The sequence below is a fragment of the Mixophyes fleayi genome, chromosome 5, assembly GCF_038048845.1.
Source record: "Mixophyes fleayi isolate aMixFle1 chromosome 5, aMixFle1.hap1, whole genome shotgun sequence".
NCBI lineage: Eukaryota > Metazoa > Chordata > Amphibia > Anura > Limnodynastidae > Mixophyes > Mixophyes fleayi.
Genome location: NC_134406.1, coordinates 229,918,247 through 229,943,236, shown reverse-complemented (window position 1 = coordinate 229,943,236; position 24,990 = coordinate 229,918,247). Strand labels below are relative to the sequence as shown.

General features: G+C 39.4%; 1 protein-coding gene across 4 annotated transcripts in view; it reads left to right on the top strand.

Annotated features, from left to right (window-relative positions):
• Window positions 1-24,990, top strand: part of PDE7A (phosphodiesterase 7A) — a 74,843-nt gene that overhangs the window by 34,646 nt on the left and 15,207 nt on the right. Inside the window, exons 1-4 of one of the 4 annotated variants that reach the window (XM_075213586.1) lie at window positions 9,027-9,165; window positions 13,219-13,279; window positions 21,471-21,503; window positions 21,892-21,975. In XM_075213586.1, the coding sequence (XP_075069687.1) occupies window positions 9,106-9,165; window positions 13,219-13,279; window positions 21,471-21,503; window positions 21,892-21,975 (238 nt within the window). In that variant the 5' untranslated portion in view covers window positions 9,027-9,105. Of the gene's footprint in view, window positions 1-9,026; window positions 9,166-13,218; window positions 13,280-21,470; window positions 21,504-21,891; window positions 21,976-24,990 lie in introns of those variants that run through there. The other 3 variants (XM_075213584.1, XM_075213587.1, XM_075213585.1) reach the window with 3 other exon arrangements.

The window sequence follows — 24,990 nt, the reverse complement described above, 5'->3', positions numbered from 1 at the left end:
CGTTTTTTTTTATGCTTTGCTCTCCTTTAATGACTCTGGCCCCATATATGTAAGAAATTAGTCAATCCTTTGTTGATCTTTTACACTTTTTTTTTTTCTCTTGTATATAAATAAGAACATCCCTCTTTCTGCATGGTCCTACAGCATGATAGAAACTATTAAAAAATTAAGATAAAATAAATTAAAAATGAAGACAAAGCATGATCCAAATAAGTTGGAGATATTCTAGAGAGGCACACATCTGGGGAAAGGTACAAACCATTGGAAAGGCATTGATCAGAAAGTATTATTTGAAATTATTTTATTCTCTTCTCAAGAAAATGTGATTGTGTCAATTTGTTTCCCTGCAACATCCCTTCTGTTTACTCAGCCTGCTGTACTACTTGCTCAGCCCCTCCCTCCTTCAGCAACAGCTGTTTCTGTCTTCTATCTAATAATTATATTTTCAAGGCTACGCAAAGCTTTGCTTGCCATCAGTTGAAACTGAGTTTGAACTGGTTTTGGACTAGACTTTGGCTCACTTTCCTATTTCATGACTCTGCAAAAACCCCAATTAGTACATCTCTCTTCTTACTCTCTATTCAACGCTTCCACCCACTTCCCCACATGGCTCCCCACATCATTACTCCATACTATATGTACAAGTCTATCCCCTCTATCTGCTGTTACTGTCCCTTACACCACATATCGCCTTTTAGTCCCTGGACATCCAATCCCGCCACCCTTATTCCCGTCCTTCCTCTCACACCTTCTCCTGTCCTGCACACTCTGGAATGCAAGATTTGTCTGCAATAAGCTCACTGCCATTCATGACCTCATCCTCTCCCATTCCTTGGGTCTCCTGGTCCTTAGTGAAACATGGATCTCTCCACGGGGGCCTCTCCTTCTCTCACACTCCCCATCCTGGGGGCAGCCAAGGAGGTGATGTAGGTGTCATACTGTCTCCTGGCTACACCTTCAGTGTTATCACCCTTGAACTCTCACTTTCCTTCTCATTTGAAGTTCACTCAAATTGCCTCTTCTCCCCTCTCCACCTATATGTTGCTGTCACCTATGGTCCCCCTGGCCCTTACTCACAATTTCTTGTTAACTTTGCTGCCTATCTTCCCAATTCCTATCTTCTGATCTTCCCTCTATTATCAGTGATTTTTAGCATCTCTGCCAACTCTTACTACTGCTGCTTCTAAACTCCTAACTCTCACATCCTCCTATGGCCTCTCCCAGTGGATAAATTCTGCCACCCACCGTGATAGGTCACTCCCTGGACCTAGTGTTCTCCCATCTGTGTGGCATTTCCAACTTCTCTAATCCTGTCCCCCCCCCCCCCCCCACCACCACAATCTCCTTTCCTTTACCCTCTCTCCCAAGGTTGCTCACATTCACATATAGGCATTGAACTCATCACATCATCTTTGCGTCCTTCCTCAAACCTCTCTTCGCTCCCATTCCCTCCCTAATGTGCTTCAACACTGCTGTCGCTCTTTATTATTATTATTATTATTATTATTATTATTACTTAATAATATCTTTGACTTATAAGGCGCCACAAAGGGTCCACAGCGCCGTACATAACATATACAGAAAACAGAACCAAGACACAACATGATACAAAAAATATATACAAACACAGGTAAAGCAAATCCGATTAAGTCTGGGATAGATGGTGAAAGGGATGGTAGAAATCAGCGAGAAGAAGGCCACTCTGCCTTTGATACTGCAGCCCCAGCCACCCCACTTAGTCTCTGCCAATCTAAACCCCAACCCTGGTGCTCCCCTCTTACTCATATCCTCCAAAAGTGCTCTTGCTCCTCCTCTAATTAGCCCTCTCTCTTGGCAAACAAACCTATTTCACATCCCTCATCTACTCCTTGTCCAAAAACCTAGGCACCTCTTTGCTATCATTAATTCTGTATCCTTCCCCACCTCGTCACTCTGCTTTCGACTTTACCACCTACAAAATTTACTCTAGCCACAATGATATCTGTTCTCTGTTCTGCTCCCCCACCCGTCCTCTCTATTACTCAATCCGCCACCCTTGGATCCTACAATCCTGTAATTGTGCCCGAGATCCTCTCTTCTCCCCTCCTCTTCTTCTACAACCTGTCCTCTTGACCCTGGTCCCTCTCTCAATGCCTGTTGTCACCTTGCTCATCTCTTTAACCTCTCTCTCCACTGGTATCTTCTCCTCTTCCTTCAAGCATGCTCTCATGTCCCCTGTTCTCAAGAAATCCCCCATTGACTCATCCTCTCTCTAACTATTACCCCATATCTTTGCTTCTTCTAAAATTCTCTAACAACTTTTCTTCAATTATCTGACCATCTTGCTCTCTTCCCAGTCTTCACCCTCTCCAGCCTGGCTTCTGTTCCCTTCACTCAACTCAAACTACCCTCACTAAAGTAACAAACAACTTACTCTCCGTTAATTCCAAAGGTCACGTCTCCCTTCTCATACTTCTCGACCTCTCTGCTGCTTTTGACATCGTCGACCATTCTCCTCTCTTCACCCTTCGGACTTCACATAACATCTCTCCTGATTTGCCTCCTACCTCTCTGACCACTCTTTTAGCGTCTTTGCTTCTGACCTCTTTCTGTTTGAGTTCCCCCCAAGGATTTGTTCTTGGCCCTCTGCTCTTCTCTCTCTACACCACCTCTCTAAGTAAGCTTTTTCAATCATATGGCCTCCAATGCCACCTCTATGCTGATGACATACAAATATGTATTTCATCTCCTGACCCCTCCCCACCTTCCTAATCCAAGTATCTAGCTGTCTCTCGGCTGTAACTCTCTTGATGTCACATTGCTTCCTCAAACTCAACATAACTAAATCCGAGTTCATCTTTCGCCCTGTCAGTGTTGCTATTTTCCCCCATATCTCCCTCTTGGTTGATAACATTACTCTCTCTCCTGTCACCCAAGACTGCTGCCTTGGAGTCACCCTTAACTCATCTTTACCCCTCATATCCAGTCCCTCAAAAAATCTTGCCACTTCCTCCTCCGTAACATCACATCCCTTCCTCTCTCAGGATGCAATCATAATCCTGGTCAATTCACTCATCATTTTTAGTCTCGACTATTGCAACCTCCTTCTCACTGGCCTTTCTGCCTCTCACTTTTCTGACCTTCAGTCCATCCAGAATGCTGCAGCTAGGCTCATTTTCCTCTCTCATCACTCCTCATCCACTATTCCTCTTTGTAAATAACTTCATTGGCGCTCTATCAGTTTCGGAATTAAATTCAAGTTCCTTACACTCGCTTGCAAAACCGTTCTCAACACTTTTCCCCCTGACATCTCTGACCTTGTCTCGAGGTACATACCTACCCAACCACTCCGCACCGTCTCAATTCACCTTTCATTACCTCTTCCCATGCTCACCTCCAAAACTTCTGCCGTGCTGCACCGATTCTTTGGAACTTTATACCTAACCTCACTCAACTTTCCCCCAACTTTCAGTCCTTCAAATGCTTACTCAAAATCCAATTGTTCAAGCTCGCCTATCCTACCACCTCCTGAGCTTCTTATCCATCACCTCCATTTTCTCCCAGTTGCTCCTACGGTCTCTCGCCACTGCTTCCTCTAGAATGTAAGCTTTCATGGGCAGGGTCCTCTGTATCTATTGTCCCATGTCTGTCTTCTGTCTGACTCCCTCGTATATCCTGTCATATCGTGCTCTACTCCGTGTGAGACCTTCATCGCATTACTCACTTATCGGTGCTACTTATGTGTATTACCTCGTCTATTACTTGCTTCTGTATCCAGCACTACGGAATCTCTGGGGCCCAATAAATAAGTAATCATTCCTCATCTCGGTGCAGTCTATTGTGCAGAAATGGAAGTATGGAACTAAGTTTTAGGTGGGAGGTCTGATCTAGGCAGTGTGACTATAGTTGCTGAACAAGAAGGGCACTTCTCAGAGACTGATGCTGAAAGAGCTACAAGTGTTGGCTGCTATGATGGATGATGTACATTGGTCAACAATCTTAAGGGCATTCCACAAAAATTGACTTTTATGGAAGAGAAGCAGGTAGGAGCCCTGGCTGATGATAACCTACATTTTTATCCACAAAACAGTCGCCAGATTCTATCGACGCCATTCTGCAGAGATGTGGCAGAAAGTCTTATGGTCTGTACATCAGCCTGGTAGCTCCATAATTTACAGTATGTTATATGTTTTAGTAGACATAATCACTTCATATGTTTAATGATTTCCTTGCTGATGCAGCTGATTGAATAGAGCTGCCAGATCTATGTCTAACATGATCAAACTTTTTAATGATATTTGGACACAATTAGCAAGGTTGGAGAAGGACTGCAAATTTACAGCTCAAATACCTTTTCTGCAAGTCCAAGGGAATCTGGGTTCTGTGACAAAGTTTTTTGGTACTTTCTTAGCCAATTGAACAGTAACCCTCCCGATTCTTGTATGTGTTAGCCTGTATGATTATGTTAATGTGATGTATTGTCTCTCATCACACACAAGATTCTCCACAGTGCTTGTATACCATGCACTGCAGTGGAGCTATTTCTGTCCGTTTTGGATTCCAAAATTCTAAGCACTGATGTCAACGTAAATAAGGTTGGTCTAAATTTGGGCAAGTGTTCTACATGCAAATCTTCTGTACATGGATAAAGACTGGTGCCAAGACTGACAGGTGTCCTTGTGGATGGCGGGGAGGCAGTCCCAGTGATCAACTCCCCACCCCCCTCTCCAGTCATTCAATGATACTGATTCACAATTTTAACCAGGATTGTGTTTAATAATGCACATCTGCAGCCTATTGGTTTGCCTTGCCTTGTAAGTCGCATTTGTTCACGTTTTTCAGACGCTTGTTCTTTTTCTCTAAGCTGTACACCGTTTAACTTTCCAAGGGATATTTCTGAAAACTATTGGAAAAGAAAAAGGTGATGTCCATAGCAATCTATCGGGTTTATTTTACTTTCATTAACTGTTCTAAAAGAACAAAGCAAACTTTTTTTTTTTCTCTCAGCAGTTTTCATGAATGTCCTCCTTTTTTAGAAAAAATAAATCTTAAGTAGAACTTAATTGCCTAGCTGCTATACTTTGGTGTATACACACCCTACTGGGGAGGGTGTATATAAAGGTTTTGCCAGTTTTAAACTTTCCTGTTGCTGTTCTCAAAAATTCCACACTGACACTGGTTCCTAATGAACGGGTGATGAATAAGTTCAGCCCACAAAATAACTGCTCCGCTGTGTATTAGTGTGTTTTGTATTACATTTGTTTTTATGTTTTCAAAACCCTAAATATAGAGTAAAATGTATTTAAGTTTGAGTGCAAGACAAATCACATTGATAAAATGCTTGCTGCCTGTTCTAAAGTTATTCATGTAAGCTGTTTTTTATACTATTTAATCCTCATTATCTATCTAACTTTTTTTATTAGATTTATGTGGATATCCAGCTTCAGATTTAAAGTGAATCTATCCCCATATTTATTTATTTATTAATTTTTTTTCTGTTACTTGTTTGTTTTGATACATAATACCTTATGCCAACATATTTGACTGCCTGTCTTGGCTTGAGCTACGAGACTACACTATATTCATGCCACGAACAGGCTCCCTCTACTCCTCCTCCAGCCTGCATAGCTGAGCTGCCCAGGACAGAACATGGTGTATTTAATAGAATGCTTTTTCCTAGATGAAATGAGGCTGGGGAAACCCTGTTAGGGGTACTTTCTCTTTTTTTTTTTTTTTTTTTTTTCTTCAGATTGATCAGCATGTTGGGACAATAGTTTGCATTGCTGACTCAAATTGCAAGGACCATGGGTTTGATTCCTGTGTGGAGTTTGTATGTTCTCCCTGTATCTGTGTGGGTTTCCTCCAGAAGATTCTTCCCATAGTCCTAAAACCTATCGGTAGACTGTTTGACTAGTCCATGCATTCGGCTTCTTGCTAATTTATTCCAGCAAACAGATGACGTGTAGCCAACTTTTAATCTAGGTCCCAGTTTAATTGATTTTGAAACCATGTGTATGCGGTATAACACGGTTTCTACTGAGCCATGCCCAGCAGCTGTTTTGGTTTATATCTTAATTCACCTGGTGTTTGGCTATAGGCAACACTATTGGCTAATAGATACCTAATGCAGCTAACCATCTGCAACACCTTGAAAGATTACTACTAATAAATCTATTAAGGCAGATTATTAAGACTAAGGCAGATAAGCTACAAAGGAGACAATTGAAGTTCCACAATGTAGAGAAATATATTTCAACAGATCAGAGGTTGTTTAAATGTACGGACATCTGTTTTCTACAGACCAACCTTAAAATATAATCAAGCTTTGGTAGTGTTCTCTTAAATTGTAGCCAGTGCTGCTGTTTTTAATTGTGCTACATGGAGCTCAGAAAATGATTTGTAAACATTGTCGTCTTATATAGTAAATGTTTCCATACTTTTGGCTACTGAATAATGGAACCATTGGTCAGAATATGAGTAGCGATAGAATGGAAAAGGTAAAAGATGTCTATTTACACTTCTGTGTTTAAATCACTATTTTCCATCTATACATTTTCTTCTCTCCTTTTAGTTGGAAGACTTAACCTGAAGAGGTTATCTGCAGCACAAAGGGTTTAATTGCTTTGTAGAGAACTGACAGTGTGAAAAAGGTCATCTTGGCTATCTGCCCAGTTGTACTTTACTGAATAGGGAAGGCAGGGGCCAGTGAGAGCACAGCGTTGATACATGTAGCAACAAATCTCCCACTCACAAGTTCAGAAGTTACATAAGAAACAACTGTATCGTTCTGGATTAAAGGGGAACTTTATAAATCTAACCATCCCATAACTCCAGCTGAACTAGTTTTAAGGGGGACAGACCAGATTGAAGGTCCTCGTCCCGTTTGCAGCATTAAACCTGTGTTTTGGAGGTGACTGGGGTGGGCCAGCTCTCAAGAGCTAAACATGCCTTTTGAAGTGATGTCCGCACACCCCTGTTATGAATGACCGTCCCCCCCCCCATTTGGCACATATACCTGAACCCCTCCCCCAACTTCAAAAATTGTGGGCTATGACATTCCGATGGGCAACTGCGTCCTTGTTAAGGGGCAGGAAACTCCAGTGATGTCCTCATCGGTGTGTTCTGTATGCTGTGATCTGAGCCTAGTAAGATCATCTCTTCCACAGTGCCTCTAGTGTCAGGTTGTAGCCTAGGATAGCTAACATCCATGGCATTGTTAATGTATGGTAATTAATTAAAAAAAAGTGCAATACTTTATTTTGATTAACTCTTACGTTGCAAGAGTGCTATACCTTGACTGTTAACTTTGGGGAAATGGGTGACTTGGCTACTTCATGAATTTCCTCTTGAGAAACGTTGAATTTAAGGATTTCAGTTAGCTCTGTTGACAGCTAAAAACTTGCAAGAGTAAAGGAATGAGATAATATATGAGTGATGTTTTGGTGGATGTTTTTTTATATTTTTTTATTGTTTTCCCTCATTGTATATAGTTTAACTTTTTCTAGAGTAATTGCCAAAATTGTTCATTACTTCCTTTTATAAGTATTGGACTTATTAAGTTTACGGATGGGGGTTTTGTGGTTGTGTGTTTGTACTTAGTTTACATGCTAGCATAGAGTTAGAATTTACCATTACTTTGTAGAGCCTTTTGGTAAATATCATCATAGCTTTTTCGGCTTTATCCATTAAGACTACGATGAGTTGAGTTGTAGTTTCAGCTTAAATATTGGATGGATGGAAGCTTCTGTTTTATGATGCTAGCAGCAGCAGCAAACAAGCTATGTACCCCCATAAAATAAATTGTGTATTGTCTGCACCTACCTCAAACATTCAGAGTGCAAAGTTTAGTCTTGGGTCCTCCTCAAGAGGACCTAAAAATATAGGCTCATAGGATACAGCCCCAGCCTTTGGCCTAAATTCTAAATATTGCCCTGGCCAGTCAGAAGTCTGATAAAAGATTTCAAATGCAACTAAAAACTAAAGTATAGTGCAAACTGTCCTAATAAATTGTGTGGTTTCAATGCTCCAAGTGTACTTCAGGCACCCCTGGGTCACAAATCCAGTTGTACTTAGCAACTCAGACTTTCGGGATGTCTGCCATCTGGCCGGAGTTCCAAGGTAGTCTGTCTATGACCAGACAATACTGTAGTGGGTCTTAAGCAAAAGGGCAAAAAGCAACATTTTTAAGAGACCTTGGGAGACCTGCCAGATCAGAAGAGTGCTGGTATGCAACATTTTTCTTATTTAAAAATCTTTCTCTAATTCCACCAAAAACGAAACTTGTACTTTTGTTCACTGTTTCAAGTGGCTGCCATATTATCAACAAAGTGCCCTTGTGCCTGTGTTCCACTAATTCTGCCCCCAACCCATGCGTTCGGCCATCTCTGCCTCCTGTGATGATCATCCCGAAGTCGGTCCTTTCCTCTTCTCACCCCATTGTCTGCGCCCCTCTGCTGCCTGTCTGTCACCAATGTCTGTTGGCACACATTTCCCAGTGTCAGGAAGCAACGAGGATCATATGTGTAGGGGTGATTCGGTTCACCAGTGCCAGCTCCATGCTACATTTCTTTTAGTTTTGGTGGAATTCTCCTTGTTAAGGTAATCTACATTAGAAGAGAAGGAGTTTCTTGGGGCAGCGAAGGTCTAAAAATAAAAAAAGCTTTGGCAGTAATGAAGGCTCAGGCCGTTTAGATAACTGTTCTAAAAATCTGCTGCTTGTTTCATATTTGGCTACGTACATCAGGTAGGTATATTTGAATCACTAGGTAAATGAGGGACATTTGTTTACATCTGTTTTTTTTCCAGCTGCTAATGAATATTTTCTGCAAGTGTGAAACTCTAAACCTCTATGGAGCTATTTGGCTGAGTGTCATTTAGTTTCAGCACTGTCTGTACTCTCTCTTCGTGTTACTGCAAGTTTCAGTGCAGTATGGTGCATTTTCATACAAGGACACCGCCCACAGTAACCAAGTGACTGCAGTATTAGTGCAGCTGCTTTGGAGCTCAAATCACTTGGAGCCATTCTGGTTAATGTCACACGTTACTTGTTATTTAGAGTGCCCTGAAAGCCCGTTCCTCTGTCTGGGGTACGAAAACAGACTATGATGCAGTGCTTTGTGTGATTCGATGGGAATTACATTACTCTGGGGAGTAGCTTTGATACTTATGCAGTGGATTACTTCTAAGGTAGGCAAAAATATGCAGTGTTTTCTCCTAGTGGTTTGGCAGCCAACTGTTGGATTTGCTTAAAAAGGAAACATGTGCTTATTCTATGTATGTATGTATGTATGTATGTATGTATGTATGTATGTGCAAAAAAGAAAAGGGTAATTAAAGTACACCAAGCATATTTAAAGTAAGGGCTTCCACATAGGTGTGGTTCCAGTGTTGCTTAAGTCCATAACATAAACATACCAACATGGTCAGTGTCCTATATAAAAGCTATATTGCTCTTATTGCCTATGATTGTCTAGCATGGCTGAATAAGGATACATAGGTGACTTTAAAAGAGAGGTGATTGTAGCTGCAGACTTGGTAACTTGCTATGGTGATTAGAGAATGGAACTCTGCTACATGCAGTAGCGGGTGGCAGTGTATTCTCCAGGATCATGATACCTGTACATCCGAATTGCAAGACTAATCAATCAAGGAACTGCAGATCAAAACAAATTGTATATCCTAAATAAATGAAGAAAAAATTAAAATATATATATATATATATATATATATATATATATATATATATATATATATATATATATATATATATATATATATATATATATATATATATATATTTTAGACAGATGAGGGGGTTGGCAGAACACCACCCCGTTTAAATTAAATAATTTTATTATTCCTTTAACTTTTGTGTACTGCCCCCTTCCTCCAGCATAATGTAGAGGTAATAAGTCTGGTGATCGATAGTTAATGTTGGTAATCAGGGTCCCACCTCAGGATCAGGGGAGGCATCTAACTCTTTCATGTTACTGAAGAAAAGTTCCAATCCCCCCATACTGCTCCCCACCTGTTGCACTTATCATTTATAGGAGCAATAAATCTGTTTTAGTGTTTCCTCATCACCGCTGACTGCAGTGGTGTCTGAGTCTAGGGGGGACCACTACCAGTTTGCAATTTCTCTGGGATCCTCCTTAGGGCACTGAGATCACTATATCGGAGAAGTGAATCTTGTTTCTGTGTAAAGGAGGAACAGCAGTGATAGTGAAAGTACTGGTAGAGAGCGTGGAAACAGCCTGAATGGTATGGGGGGTATCCTGAGCACTGATCTGATTTCTGTCTTTGTTTTTTTTTCATATAACCAAAAATACTTCGAAAGCCCTCCACAGGGATTTTTCTGGGGTGTGTGTGGTGGTGGTTTTTTGTTTTGCTTTTTTTAAGTTAAATCCAGAATCCGTATTTAATATGTGTACAATGTTCCCTTTTTTTTTATACACCCATCAATACTATTGTTATAATGAACTTGGAAATATCAAAATGCTGATGGAAATATTTTTGTTCAAAGCCTATACATGGTGATAAGTGAAGTTTTAAACTATTATATTCCCTTTGTTTCTGTAAGGTTATTGCTGTTATTTTTCTTGATGCCATCTTTAAATGTTACAGCACTATTCATTTTGTTTTCAAGTGTGTCTGTAATTTGAAACCAAAAATATAAATATATATATATATATATATATATATATATATATATATATATATATATATATATATATATATATATATATATATATATATATATATATATATATTATATATATATATGCATTTTAGTGATTGGTAACTAAAACTAGGCAAAATTAGAGTTCACATAATTGAACAATCTATTATGCACAGTAGACCTATGGTGTGCAAGTCTGCAGACTTGACAATGTGGAGTCACAGACTGTCTTAAGGTGGCAACGTGCAATTATCTGGTCATTCACGCCAATTACCCAATAACCAGCTGTGGTCAATCTGGGTACAAATGGAAGGTCACATGAGAACACGGTTCCCCTTTCCCTAACAGATACTGTTCCATCTGCACCATCTTCATAACGCCCTTTTGACACAACAGGAATACACAGGTAAGCGCCACCTGTCCCACATGAAGACATTTGCGTTGGTAAAGGAGGTATGACCAAATCTCGCACACGTTTTCTCCACCACCATCTCCGTATGGTTGGAAATATAGATTGTAAGCTTCACTGGGATAGAAACGAATGTGAAAGATTAAATATTCTCTATAAACCACTGCGGAATATGTAGGCACTATATAAACACCGGTTCATAAATATATAAAAAAAAAAAAAGAAGTACTGAAAAACCTCCTCCTGCTCTGATTGGTTGTGCTGTGTGACCTCCCTTGCAGTGTGCAGAGAAGGTCACGTGACATGGAAATCAGCTGCTCCTGATTGGTCTGCTCTGCATTCTTATAAAGCGGAGAATAAGTCAAAGTGGGCACAGAGTTGGAGCTGCAGGCGGAGTCTTACACCTGGCGGCCCACAGGCCACCTGTTGACCACCACTGGTCTAGACCTCCCTGCTATAGTATTTTACAAAATAAATTTTATAAAAATATGATATATATATATATATATATATATATAGTGAATTGCTTTGCAGCGACATCTGCAAAGCAACTTGCAATTTTGAGGTTGCATAATTTAATTTATTGTCAGTGCCACCTTAATTTGTGGCATTCAAAATACCCAGCCCTGTAAAACCATTGGCAGGGGACACCCAGAACAAATGTAGAACCAAAAGCCTATCTTTTTACAAAAAAATAAAGTTCTGTTAAACTGAACATTTGCTAAGCAGAAGTGGCCTAATCTCAAGTCAAATCCAGTTCACGCTGTAACCTCGAAGGTGAAAAGTTTGTGCCCCAGAGTTAATCTGCTGATTAAGCAAACTGCATGATTTAATAAGAGATTAAACTCAAGGCCTGGAAGTAAAAAGCTTTCTCCTTCTTAATTACCAGACATTTGATTATCAATCGCAAACTAAACTGTTAAATAACCAGGCTGTATCTATCCTCCCCCCTCCCCTTCCCACATTATCAATACCATTATGTCTACAATACTGGTACATCTCAGCACACAGTGTGCATGTTCAACTAACTACTCATGTTTTTCTAACCATTTTGCACTTCTGGTAGAATCTGTGCTCTTATGCTGTCTGTACAAATAGTCTTCTGCCTGATCTTTGTATTCTGATAAACAAGTCCTTGATGTACTTACTACTGCTTGATCCACTTCTAATAAAAAAGGGACCCGGGTAATTGGTACTTCCACATGTATAGGAGCAGCAATTAGTTCTTCATGTGTTTCATATGTTGTAACACGGGTGTTCTTGTGTAAATATCAAGTATTCTCGCATTATAACAACACCTACATAGGTAGCAATTAGATGGTGGTCATCCGTGAACTAAGAGGCAGATTTTTTTTCTACAAGGATTTTTCTTCCAGCATGTCCATATTATTATTTTTTATTTTTTTTAAGACAGCCGAAATCCCATTTTATCCTTTTTACCTCTGAATAGCAAACAAGTAAATCTATCAAGGACTCATTAAGTAAAACTTTGTACACACTGCAGAAATTTTTCCCCAGTGTGTTTAGAATGATAATGATTTTACCAATGACAGACTAACAAAAGAAAAGCCCCGATCAGCATGCCAATTCATGTGTACACACTATACATGGTTTACATTCAGATCTGTGCTGTTCATCTGTACACTCTTTGGAGATCCTAATGGTGCGTATGTACACACCGCAGAATTGGAACGACCGTCTTCCATTGCTGAACGATCAACAATTTCATTTGCTTTGGAATGATGATCGTTCACTATTCCAGAGTACACACTACTGTAATATCGGGTCAATCAGTCGTTTTCAACAGATTATCGGGCCAATCAGATGATAAACACTGTAGTGTGTACCTAGCCTTAAGGTTAAGCGCAACCTTAACTGTCTATCTCTGTTTACCTGGACTAATCAACATTAGCTAAAGTGATTCCTCCTGTCTGTATATAATTAAGATCTTGAATTTTTGTACTGGGTGGGTCGGTGGAAATGGGGTTAAAGTTTATTTGCATAAATAACTGATTTATTAAAATGTAAACCATAAGGGTTTACTTGATCCTGTTCTTTAATGCAATGTATCACCATTTATTTCAGTGATATTTTTTTGTGGTAAAATCTAAGCATAATTTACACTTTTTTTTGTTCTGATCTTTTTCTGCAGAGGCGCGGGGCAATTTCTTATGACAGCTCTGACCAAACCGCTTTGTACATTCGTATGCTAGGTAAGCAAACATTTTAGTATGAAATTGTGCAAAAATGAACATGTGTGTATGTGTAATGACTATTACATATTGTTTCCCCTATAACTACAGAGTAAGTAATGCCTGCTTTATACTGTAGAATGACCATGTCACAAATAAAGCGGTTCAGAAAATGATTGCTTTAAATGAAGGGACACTTTGATTTGTAGAACCCCCAATGCCCTTGGTATATGAACACTAGTTAAAATATTTTTCTTATTATTAAACTAAGCCTGGAATTTTCTTTCTTTTAATATAAAGGGCCCATTCATTCCATTATATAATTACATTTGTTATTGGCAATTAGACAAGTCTTAAGTTTTTTTGCAAAAGTGTTTTTGTTTTTTATGTTTTTAAGTGAAAAAGCTATTACTATTTCTCTCCTCTCGCCAAAATTACATTTTCTTTTTAACTGCTGGTATGAAGTGTTTATTACATTACTTCCTCCAATCAAATCATAATTTAGGATTTCATACAGATGTTGAGCTTCATTTGTGATTTTCTTCTCCTTCACATAATCTTACACACAGTACATAGAACAGTTCCTCATAGATGATACAATACAATGTCTGTGTGTTGGTACATTAGCTTTCATTACTGATATCTTCCGGTGTCTCTTCTACAACTTTATACTGTTCATTATCCCGCCTAACGCCCTCCTACCACGCTAAAATCCTCAAGTTATACTAACCGGTTTGAAGGTTTGTTGCAATATTGCTACTACTCTTGTGAAGTTCTAAGCCAGGCAGAAACTTATTTGAAACCATAAAGTGCAAAATAGTGTTGTATTCTAAGTCTCAATAACCAATGCAATACTGCATACTGTAAGAGTTATTCAGAAAGAACACACCTTGGTGCCCATGTGTGTAGGGTGACTGCATTGCCAACACATAGACACTCTTTGCAAGCCATATGTGGTACTGCGCAGAGCAGATCGCTTACTGAGTGTGCGCAGAAAAAAGGCGCCACTGGACAGGACATTGTGGACATTGGTCATGATAACTCATCCTGGATTCTTCTGTAGCCAGTCATGCCCCCATGATCTCATCACGGAGTGGTCGCTCCTTCACACCCTGGGAGCATTATGGAATAAAGAGCTTGCAGTGACTGTTATTGTCCTAGATGGACCCTTTAACACCTTTGAAACCTATATATTGCGTTGTATGTTGAAAAACAAACAAATTTAGCAATGGTTCTTCTCTCGGTTACTATTGCCCAATTAGTGCAACCCTAGAAATGTTCACCAGAAATTAATAGTCTCGTTCTTCTGAGCATAAGGACACACAGTACATGAATATTTTGCGTATCTACCAACATTTGAGAAGGCAACATTGGGACAGAAACAACCTCCAATGATCTGCCAAGCCCGTGCCCAGAGTCGCCCAAACCGTAGCTACATTATGACAGGCCGTGCCTCTTCCTAGGCCCATAAATTAGGACAGTCCCTCCAAATTAGGAACTGTTTTGAGATGTTACTTCTGGTCATATTGCATGTTTAAAGGAGAAAAAACATATCTCCACTAGGTAAATCCAAAACCATATATCCTATAATAAGTAGTTAATAATCTAGCTCATTACACAAGGTTTCCCAATAGATATATATCCCTGAGTGGTGCACTCTTGTACCAGAAACACATACAAAACTATGGAGAAAGAGGGTGAGTTAAAGGGGCACTCTAGGACAAATGGATGGATATATATGTATTCATTAAATCTAAATTTTATTGATGGTCATTAAAAATGAGAATTCTCTATTTGGGGACAAAGATACAATTTTCTTTATTATTCTTTCTATAGCGCTCTACCTGCTGTCCCCTTATATTAAATGAAACATTATTATTATTATTCATTTACTTAACAAATTAAGATTAGGGATGCTTGAAGTATTAGTCATTTAGCACTTGCATCAATAAAACACAAATTTATAAGAGACTGAGGGCTAGATTTACTAAGCTGCGGGTTTGAAAAAGTGGGGATGTTGCCTATAGCAACCAATCAGATTCTAGTTATTTTGTAGAAGGTACTAAATAAATGAAAGCTAGAATCTGGTTGCTATAGGCAACATCCCCACTTTTTCAAACCCGCAGCTTAGTAAATCTAGCCCTCAGTCTCCTTTCATTTTACCATCATAGGAGATTCAGAGGTTATGTCATGTGTTGTTGATTATTTAAACACCTGATTCTGATCCGATCTGGAGCAGTGGATAAGGAACAAATTTATAATTATAGTGATATATATATATATATATATATATATATATATATATATATATATATATATATATATACTACTGCCTTAAGATTCTACTCATCCTGGGGTATTAACTCTATACTTCACTTTTTATTTTTTCTCACTTAGAGATTATGATAGAAGTCTCTTTTATATTATTAATTCTACATGAGTGTGATGGCTATATTCAGACATAGGTTATTTAATTATCCACCTAGAATATGACCACAGAGAAATTTTGCTGCTGATCTGCAATTTTATTTTTACGGTTTGTTTTTTGTTTTTAATAGTTCGCTAGCTTTTCCATTATTGGCATGAATTTTCATTTTTAATGACTATCAATAAAATTTAGTTTTAATGAGTACATATATATCCATCCATTTGTCCTAGAGTGTCCCTTTTACTCACCCTCTTTTTCTCCTTTGTTTCATATTGCATGTTTCACTATCTTTCACTTTATATCCTGCAGACATTGTTTTAATATTTGTAGAATTGTTTACTTGTTAAATTTAACTGATTGGAAAAAAATAAAAAGTGAATGTTACTTGTGCAAATGTTAAACAATATTCATGTGGAGATATGAAGGCGATTCCAACCTCCTTCAATTTTTCGTTTCTGTAAGTACTTCATGGTTAATTTTTATAGGCACGTTTTGGTCCGTTTATATTACTGAAATATCCAATTGGAATCAATTGTTCACTGATTGTGGTATGTATGTGTGTGTGCATATGTGTAGATATATAGACATAATATAATTTTAGTGGCCAGCTGTAGGCGTGGTGTGTTTTGCATGGGAACAGAGCCTTATGTAGTGTTCTTTAATCCCTGTAGTGACACCAGTTAATACTCCAGGTTTATAATGAAAATAAAGCATGCAATTATCAGTATGGAAAACTACTAATGTAGAAACAAAAACCTATTCACCACATGACCAACACACTACCACAGCACAGTCTAATCAAAGTGCTCTTAGAAATACAAGTGAGAACAAGCCCTAGAAGGGCACAAATACCACTGACATAATCGGTGTTCTGGAAATAAGACCTACAGTGAGAGAGCAGACTGTGACTGATATAAAGTATAGCACACAATTAACCCTGTGATGATCAGAAGGTCCCCTCTCTACCCATTTATGACCAAGACCGTTTTCAAGTTTGGGGTGCACATTTCATGGTTTTGTTTTTTATTATTATGTCTGTTTAACAAAAGGGTGGGTAGGGGGGTTGAAAACTAAGGAAAATACATTGTAGTTTTTTAGGACCTAGTGTACATAGTCCTTTTGTGCTCTCTTGCTGCCCACAATCTATATCACCCATAGTATTTTATTAATGCCTCCTGTGAAGATACTGGGTTTTCTGGCCCAATTCTACCCACTTCACTCTGGCTGGCCACCCACAGGTGCCTTCCTAGGCCAGGGAAGCCTACCCAGTACCTTCTAAGGTTCTTATTAGTCACTCGGGCAAATGCAGTTAGAAAAGTACAACAGTTCATTTATTGTAATAAAAACATCACTAGAATATTATGTACACGCATTAAATAAATGTCAGGCAAGTTTACTACATGATCTGTCCCTTACGCCACTAGCTTAAGGAGTAACGGTCACCTGGCTTGTCCAGAGTTGATGACCCATGGATCTGCCCATGTATTTCACTGGTAGAGCCACCACCTTTTTCCCTGGAGTGGCTCCTTATATCTAAAGTCAAATTTCCACAGTGCTTTCCCCTCCCTGGGCAAACCCCTGGGCCTCTCCTTGTTAAACATTGAGTCCTGGATCTAGGGGGCTGGAGAGAGGAGTGGAGATAAGCTGTACTTCCACAGAAACTCCTCTGCCAGATTGTAGACCAAAAGTCTGGAGTGGTCTTGTGAGAACAATGGATACTAATTAGCCTTCCCCATCACCAGTATCTTGCAACCTGATCCCTACCCATAACCCCCCGGCTTCACTTTAAGGACAATGAATAACAACCTCACCGCCGCATCAACAATATACAATATACAATAAACAATATGCATATTTACAATGAGCTACAATGTCCCCTTATCCACTTCATTAGACACTGCAGTTGTACTCTGTTGAGCTGGGGAACAGAAGCAAGGGCTATAAAAAGTACTTGCTATAATCCATGTTATGTGAGAAACAAGAGACAGGCTGGTTAAAGTGTTATCAAACTCTTTTCGTCACACCTCCCAACATTTCGACAGGCAGCATTGGGGTGGATGTCAAGCTGGGGGGATAGCCACACCCACGGTGGTTCTTGGCTGCCCCATTCTCCCTTCCTAATCCCACCCATTCACTGCTGCTCTGCCATTCTTGCTAAATATACCCCTAGGCCTTGTATTACGCAAGCAGTTTTTAATCTAATTATTAATGACCGTGGTGATGGTTTAGAGAGTAAAGTTTCCAATTTTGCAGATGACACTAAACTTTGTAAGGTAATAAAATCAGAGTAAGATGTAGTTTCTCTACAGAGGGACTTGAATAAACTTGAGGATTGGGCGGCCAAATGGAAGATGAAATTTTACATTGAATGTAAAATTATGCATTTAGGGATCAAAAACAAGCATGCAATCTATTCAATTACAGAGTCCCCTAAATTTATCCCATTTAAATGTAAAGGATTTGGGAGTGCTCGTAGACTTGGCAACAGTGCTCAATGTCAAGCAGTAGCTGCAAGGGCCAATAAAAAGGGGCATAGATGCAAGGAAAGACTGTGTAAATCTGCCACTATATAAATCGTTGGTAAGACCTCATCTTGAATACGAAGTACAGTTCTTGCCAGTACTCTATAAAAAAAAGACCGTTTGGAACCTGAAAGGGTTCAGAGAGAGACTACAAAATTGATAAAGGGTATGGAGTCATTAAGTTATGAAAAAGTTTAGACATGTTTACTTTATATCCCCTCTTCGACGACTCTTTACTAATTACTATGCACAAATACATAAAGGGTCAATACAGAGAACTTTTAACTTTACCCCCAAAGACTGCACGCAGGACAGACTGTCAACCCCTAAGGTTAGAGGCAAGGACGTTTCACGACCAGCAAAGGAAGGAGTTCTTTACAGAAAGGGTAGTCAAACATATAAATTGAATCTGCCATCAGAAACTTCCCTGGCAGTGAATTCCATATCTTAAGAAAAGGTTAGACCAGTGGTTCCCAAACTGTGCGCCTAGGATCCCTGGGGTGCCTCGGCAATCTCACAAGGGTGCCTCGGCCAGGGCCAGTGGTAAGCAAGGCGGGGGACTACTTGGTAACTATTTTGGCTTAAGGGTGCCTTTAAAAAAATTATGGAGACCCTAAGGGTGCCTTGAACTGAAAAAGTTTGGAATCCATTGCGTTAGACATTTTTTAGCGGAAAAGGGTATCCAGGGTTACGACCGCTAATTAAAATGAAGGGTAGTGTGGTAGTGGATCCAGGGAGAAATAGGACTGCAATATTGGGTCAGGAGGGATTTCTCCCAATTGAAACAGATTTGTTGTTGCTTTGTCTGGATCAATTACAAATAAGAGGGGGATCACAGGAGATACAAAATCGGTGGTAGTCAGCATATCGATGCCGACTACCCCGACACTACTTACCCTGACGTGGAGAGACCGAAGGGCTCCTTCCCCGACCAGCGTGCAGGACGACTTCTGTGTATTACGACTGGAAGTGATGACGATCCCTGAAGAAGGCGACGCCAGCTGATGACTTCACCGATAACCGCGACGCAGCACAGATGACCACATCACAGTCATCGGTGATGTCATCAGCTGGCACCGCCTTCTTCAGGTATCGACATCACTTCCAGTCGCATTACACAGAAGTCGTCCTGCACGCTGGTCGGGGAAGTAGCCCTTCGGTCTCTCCACTTCTGGGTAAGTAGTGTTGCAATAATGAGTGTCATTATTCCGTACCCAACCCTACAATATAGGTTGATCTTGATGGACTGGTGTCTGTTTTTTGTTTTGTTTTTTTGTTTAAACAACCCATCCACTATGTAACTACAGAATGTCTGAGCAGTTTCCCTCTTTTGGACATAAATCTTCTTGTCCCTAACACTTTGCTACATGCTGCCTGTAGAGTTGTTTCTTTAGTGTTTTCCGGTGTTCTTACTGATGTTCTTTGTAACTTGTTTTTAAATTAACATGTGACGAAGTTTGAGGCATGTACTGGTTTATAACTAGATTATCTCACATTTTAATTATCCCACTTTTACCATTTCAAACATTGGCTGGTATGCGCTAGTCCTGGAGGGAGTGAATAGGAGCACATACATTAGCAGTAAGTTCTAGAGCTCTGGGATTGCTGGGAAATGCAGCTCGCTTTTTTTTTTTTTTTTTTTTTTTTTAAATCTAAATTCGGTTGTTCCAATTTTTTTCCCCAATTGTCCCTTTTCTCTCAAATATAAAGAAAACTGGCGGTAGCATCACAGCAGGTATCCTATGTGCTCTGGGATTAGATCATTTACAGACACAGCAGCCTATACAAAGTAGATTTACTGGACGTACAGCCCTCCAGAGGGCCGCACAGGAGGGCGAGGTCACTGCACTCCCTCTTCCAGGTATGACCTCCTGCACTGTGCAGAGAAGGTGGTATGGAAGCCCGCTGCCCAGATTCTTGCCTCATTCTCTGCAGAGAATATGATTGGGAGCAGCCATCTAGGGTGCTGCATGTAAAGGCTGGACAAACTAGGGACTGCCTGTTGCCCACCGAAAATGATAGAATCTGGTAGCGATGGGCAGCACCTCCACTTTTTCCTTTTTTAGAAGTTTTAGTAAATATAACCCTAGGATTACTTTAAAACAGAAGCAAATAAAAGCAAAATGGAATAATTATTATATACAATAATCCTAAAGTATATGTAGTACTCCTAGTTGCACCTTAGTTAATTATAGAATGCAGCCCACTTATTGAAGTCTGGGTTTCCTTGTGTTTCAGTTACAAATGCTTAACTACTATACCACATTCAAAAGGATGGCAAAACTAGGTTTTTCAAATCTTGGCAGCAGTTTTTATTTCCACTACCACCACACACTTAGGATCCATTGACACGTGCAAGTATACCAGGTTTATAAATACTTGTGACTGGCTCATTGCACTAAATCTATTTTGCAGTATGCCATCAATGTGTCTCCAGTTTACCTGATTTTTTTTTTTCCACCCTGTCCAGTTTGATCAGATGTTGGTTGCGTGATTTTGGCATACATACTGCAATGCCCTTATTTGGTGGAAATCAACCAAATTGAGTCACATGGCCTGCACATATTTGGGCAGCGAGTTCTACCCAGTTGGCTTTGAATAGGACGTCTATATTTTTCTATAGCTAGTAACCCTCCGTTTATAATTTTACAGACACACACACAGAGACACACACACACACACACTCAGACCGAGACAGGCACACTCAGACCGAGACAGGCACACTCAGACCGAGACAGGCACACTCAGACCGAGACAGGCACACTCAGACCGAGACAGACACACTCAGACCGAGACAGACACACTCAGACCGAGACAGACACACTCAGACCGAGACAGACACACTCAGACCGAGACAGACACACTCAGACCGAGACAGACACACTCAGACTTGCAGGGAATCAGTCTGTTCTTTCTAATTTTGTTCCTTTAACTTACTGCAGGATTTACCATTCACAGTAAGGCATAATATTAAGCAATAAGTGCGATATGTTTCCTGGGCTTCTGAGTGCGCCAGTTGCCTGTAACCTAGACAATGTAAATCATTGGTGTTAAAGTGTACTTACAAACTATGTACTTTTCATTGTAATACTATTGATTGTTTGTTTTATTTGTAATATAGTACATGATTTTTTTTTTTAAAAACTAAACCAAAATTTTATTTTTATTTCTAAACATTCTTCTCTAAAAGTACATGTTACCCTGCAGTGGTTGACTATTTGACACTGTAATATGTTAATACTGAGTTTTGGTATTTTGATAGGCTCTTGTGTAATATTCAAACAGCTGAGTGCAAGTAAGTAAATGCTAGTGGGGCCATTATTTAGTGGGATCTGCTGACCTGCTAATAGCTGCCATCCCTAGGTGCTGAGCCTTGCACACTATGCAGACTCTCCTGTTTGTGGGCATCCCTGCAGGCCAAGTAATACTGAATGAAGTGATCTTGTTTTTCGCAATAAGGTGCCTTGTACCATTATACTAGGAGCGTATATAGTTTTGGGCTCATCTGAATGCTTAGCACATGCTTTGATCTGGTTTGCGCAGGCAGTAATTTTAATGACAATTTAGGAGCATGCAGTTGCATGTCTGAAAGTACAATGTTGGAATTGTGCAAGGTTGTGATGGGCGGGTGTGCCGTATTGCTGATTAATGTGTTCTTCCTGCAAAATGTATTTATTTTACAGGGGATGTCAGAGTGAGAAGCAGAGCCGGATTTGAATCTGAAAGACGAGGCTCTCACCCTTATATTGATTTTCGTATTTTGCACTGTAAGTAATTTGAAACAGTTAATCTCAGACCTATATCATGTACTTCATCTGTTTTACCACTGGATGTCACTGTTGTCTTTATGATTCTGTCTTCCAGACGCTATATTGGAGCACAGAGCTCAAACTTCATACATATTTAATTTCAGACTGTTACATTCAGTAACCACAAAGCAGTTTTGTGACAACATCCATTGACATTTTGCTGTATGGAGATTATTGCTATAACCTGGTTAAATGTTTGTGTTGTAACAATATTGCAGTCTCAGTGCAGGCAAGCAAAGTGAATAAAAGTTACATTATTGCGTAAAAGCTATTTAATATTGAAGTTTTATCAAAAGTTCAATTACCACTGAGGAAACTGGAGGTACAGAGGTTAGCATTGATGCCTCACAGCACTTGGGGCCTCGGGTTAAGTCCCTACCAGGGTTCCATTTGTTTGTAGTTTATAGGTTTGTCGATAATGATCACATGGTTTTCCTCCGGGTTCTTCCCATGCTCCATACTGGTGTTATTTAATAATTTATCTCCTGTGTAAACACTTGTTTTGGGGGCAATAGGTGGGATGGAGGAGAGAATTTCTGTGGTAGGTCAGATTTGGGACTGAGACCCCAATTTTTATTCATGTACATTGGGTCCATGTACGGTGGTACGCCATACCGCCACTTCTCCTGCTGCCTTCATTGTAACACCATCACATTCCATTCACTTATACTCCTGTTACATTTTCCATACCACCACTTCTAAATCTCCACTTCGTCCACTGGTCATTTACACAGAAATGAGACCTACTGCTAAACAATGTAATAAGCAAGAGCATGTCCGTATCAGAGTGTCTAAAACGGGCATCATTTTATATGTAAACTGGGTTTAATCTGCACACCCACATTGGTCAGATATATAAACACAGCAGTGATTCATCTTTTCATATAATACAGGACAAGAATGCAGGAGCAAACCTTAGACCCTGACAAATTGCTTTTTAATAGGCTTCATGCCTCCTAGATATGTAATTGGATGGTTGCCGTTTATTCTTATATTGTTTCTATTATTGCTATTTTACTTTGCCATGTAGACTACTATGGATCACCAGTTATTTACTGTCGTCCAGTGCAGTTTCTGTGACGATGGGATCGTATCAGTACCTTGTGCATTATGTAGTAAGCCAAAGAGGGTTCCCCTGAAACCCTGCCCACCCAGGCAAGGGCATTCATACCCAGCCCATCCTCTCTCCAGGGCAGACTTCCTACAGCCCCCACATTTGTAGAGCTGTGTCATGGAGTGGAACCCTGGGAGGGAACGTAGTGCAGTTTGACAGCTGAACTTGGAAGAAGAGACGGGCTGTCGGGATAGAGAGCGCACTCTGGGCCAGCTTCCACTACACCTCACAACTCTACTAATCTGTAGGCTGGTAGAAGCATGTCCAGGAGATGGCATAATAATATAATAACACCATAAATGAGGAGTGTGAGGGACAAAAGCAAAAGGTCAACAACCACTTTTTCCTCCCAACTACTTCTCCTTTCTGTCATTGCCAGTATACACAAGTGGTCTGGTGTCCTACTGGTTTCCATAGCTTTGTATGTACAAAGACGCATTGGATCTTTCTTCAGTCAATTATTTGACTGTTAGATCTTAAAAGTATAGGTCACTTCCAGGCTTCAAAGCATTCATCTAATATATATTAGCTATGAGTTTAATATACTAAATCTCTTTGAGGTTTTTCCATCACCCATGTGTGTGTATAAGAGGAAACAGTCACTCATTCTCACTATGAGGTCTACAGTCAGGTGATGGAGAAGCTCTATTGCCCCCAAAAGAATATGAATATTAAATATATATATATATATATATATATATATATATATATATATATATATATATATATATATATATATATATATATATATATATATATTCTATATATATATATATATTCTATATATATATATATATATATATATATATACACATACATACATACATACATACATACATACATACATACATACATACATACATACCTTTCTCTCCACAGGAGCGGCTATTGATCATCTATTGTAGTTTTATTAACCAGGAAAACAATAGAAATCAATGTTGGTCTAGTCCTCTTTGATTTGTGTGACTGAGCTTTTGTTTTAGCAGTTTGACAATGGTATTTTAATTTAAAAACAATTTTTCAAGGTGCAGGGAGCAGATTAGTGACTGTGACCCTGAGTGGTGTGTGGCGGTGTCATGGTGTCATGTTAACCGCTTGTATTTGTCGGTTGTAAGATTTCTGTGGGTGCTCAGCAGACTTGCAGCTTACACCATAGCACAGATGAGGAGAGGTATGGCCGCAAGTAACTCCACAATGCTGTTGTACAGAGCGTTATGACTTCACTATATATTTAATGTGTTTGTTTATGTTTCTCAAATGTACCATGGCATGCATTCAATTGACTTTACAAACCCATTACATGGAGTAATCACTAAAATGTATCTAGAGCGTCAGCCCTGTTGTCCAGGAATGGGGCTCTAATATATATATATATATATATATATATCTATCTATATCTATATCTATCTATATCTATCTATATCTATCTATATCTATATCTATATCTATATATATATCTATATATCGCCTCTTCTAGTAGCAACACAAATTCAGTATTTTACTTGTATATGTAAAAAACATTGTGGGTTACGTTGTATTTTATTTTAAATTATTTTCTATTGGTTTAAACCAATCTCTCTACTTCTATGTCAGGGACATAGCTTGGTACCTTCCTTTTCTTTTTAAGTTGATTATGACAGAAAATAAGGCTCACTGAAAAACATTATTGAACCTGCTGTCCCTAAATACTACAGAGGAGCTGATTGTTTAATCTGTTTTTTAACTAAAAAAAACCTGTGTGAGGGGTGGAAATCGCCTTTATTTGCGGATATGTATTGTGAAATGATGGCGATTATCATAGATCCTTCAGTAGTTTTATTGGGTCTTAGTAGAAAGTGATTAAACAATAGGTGTTCTGT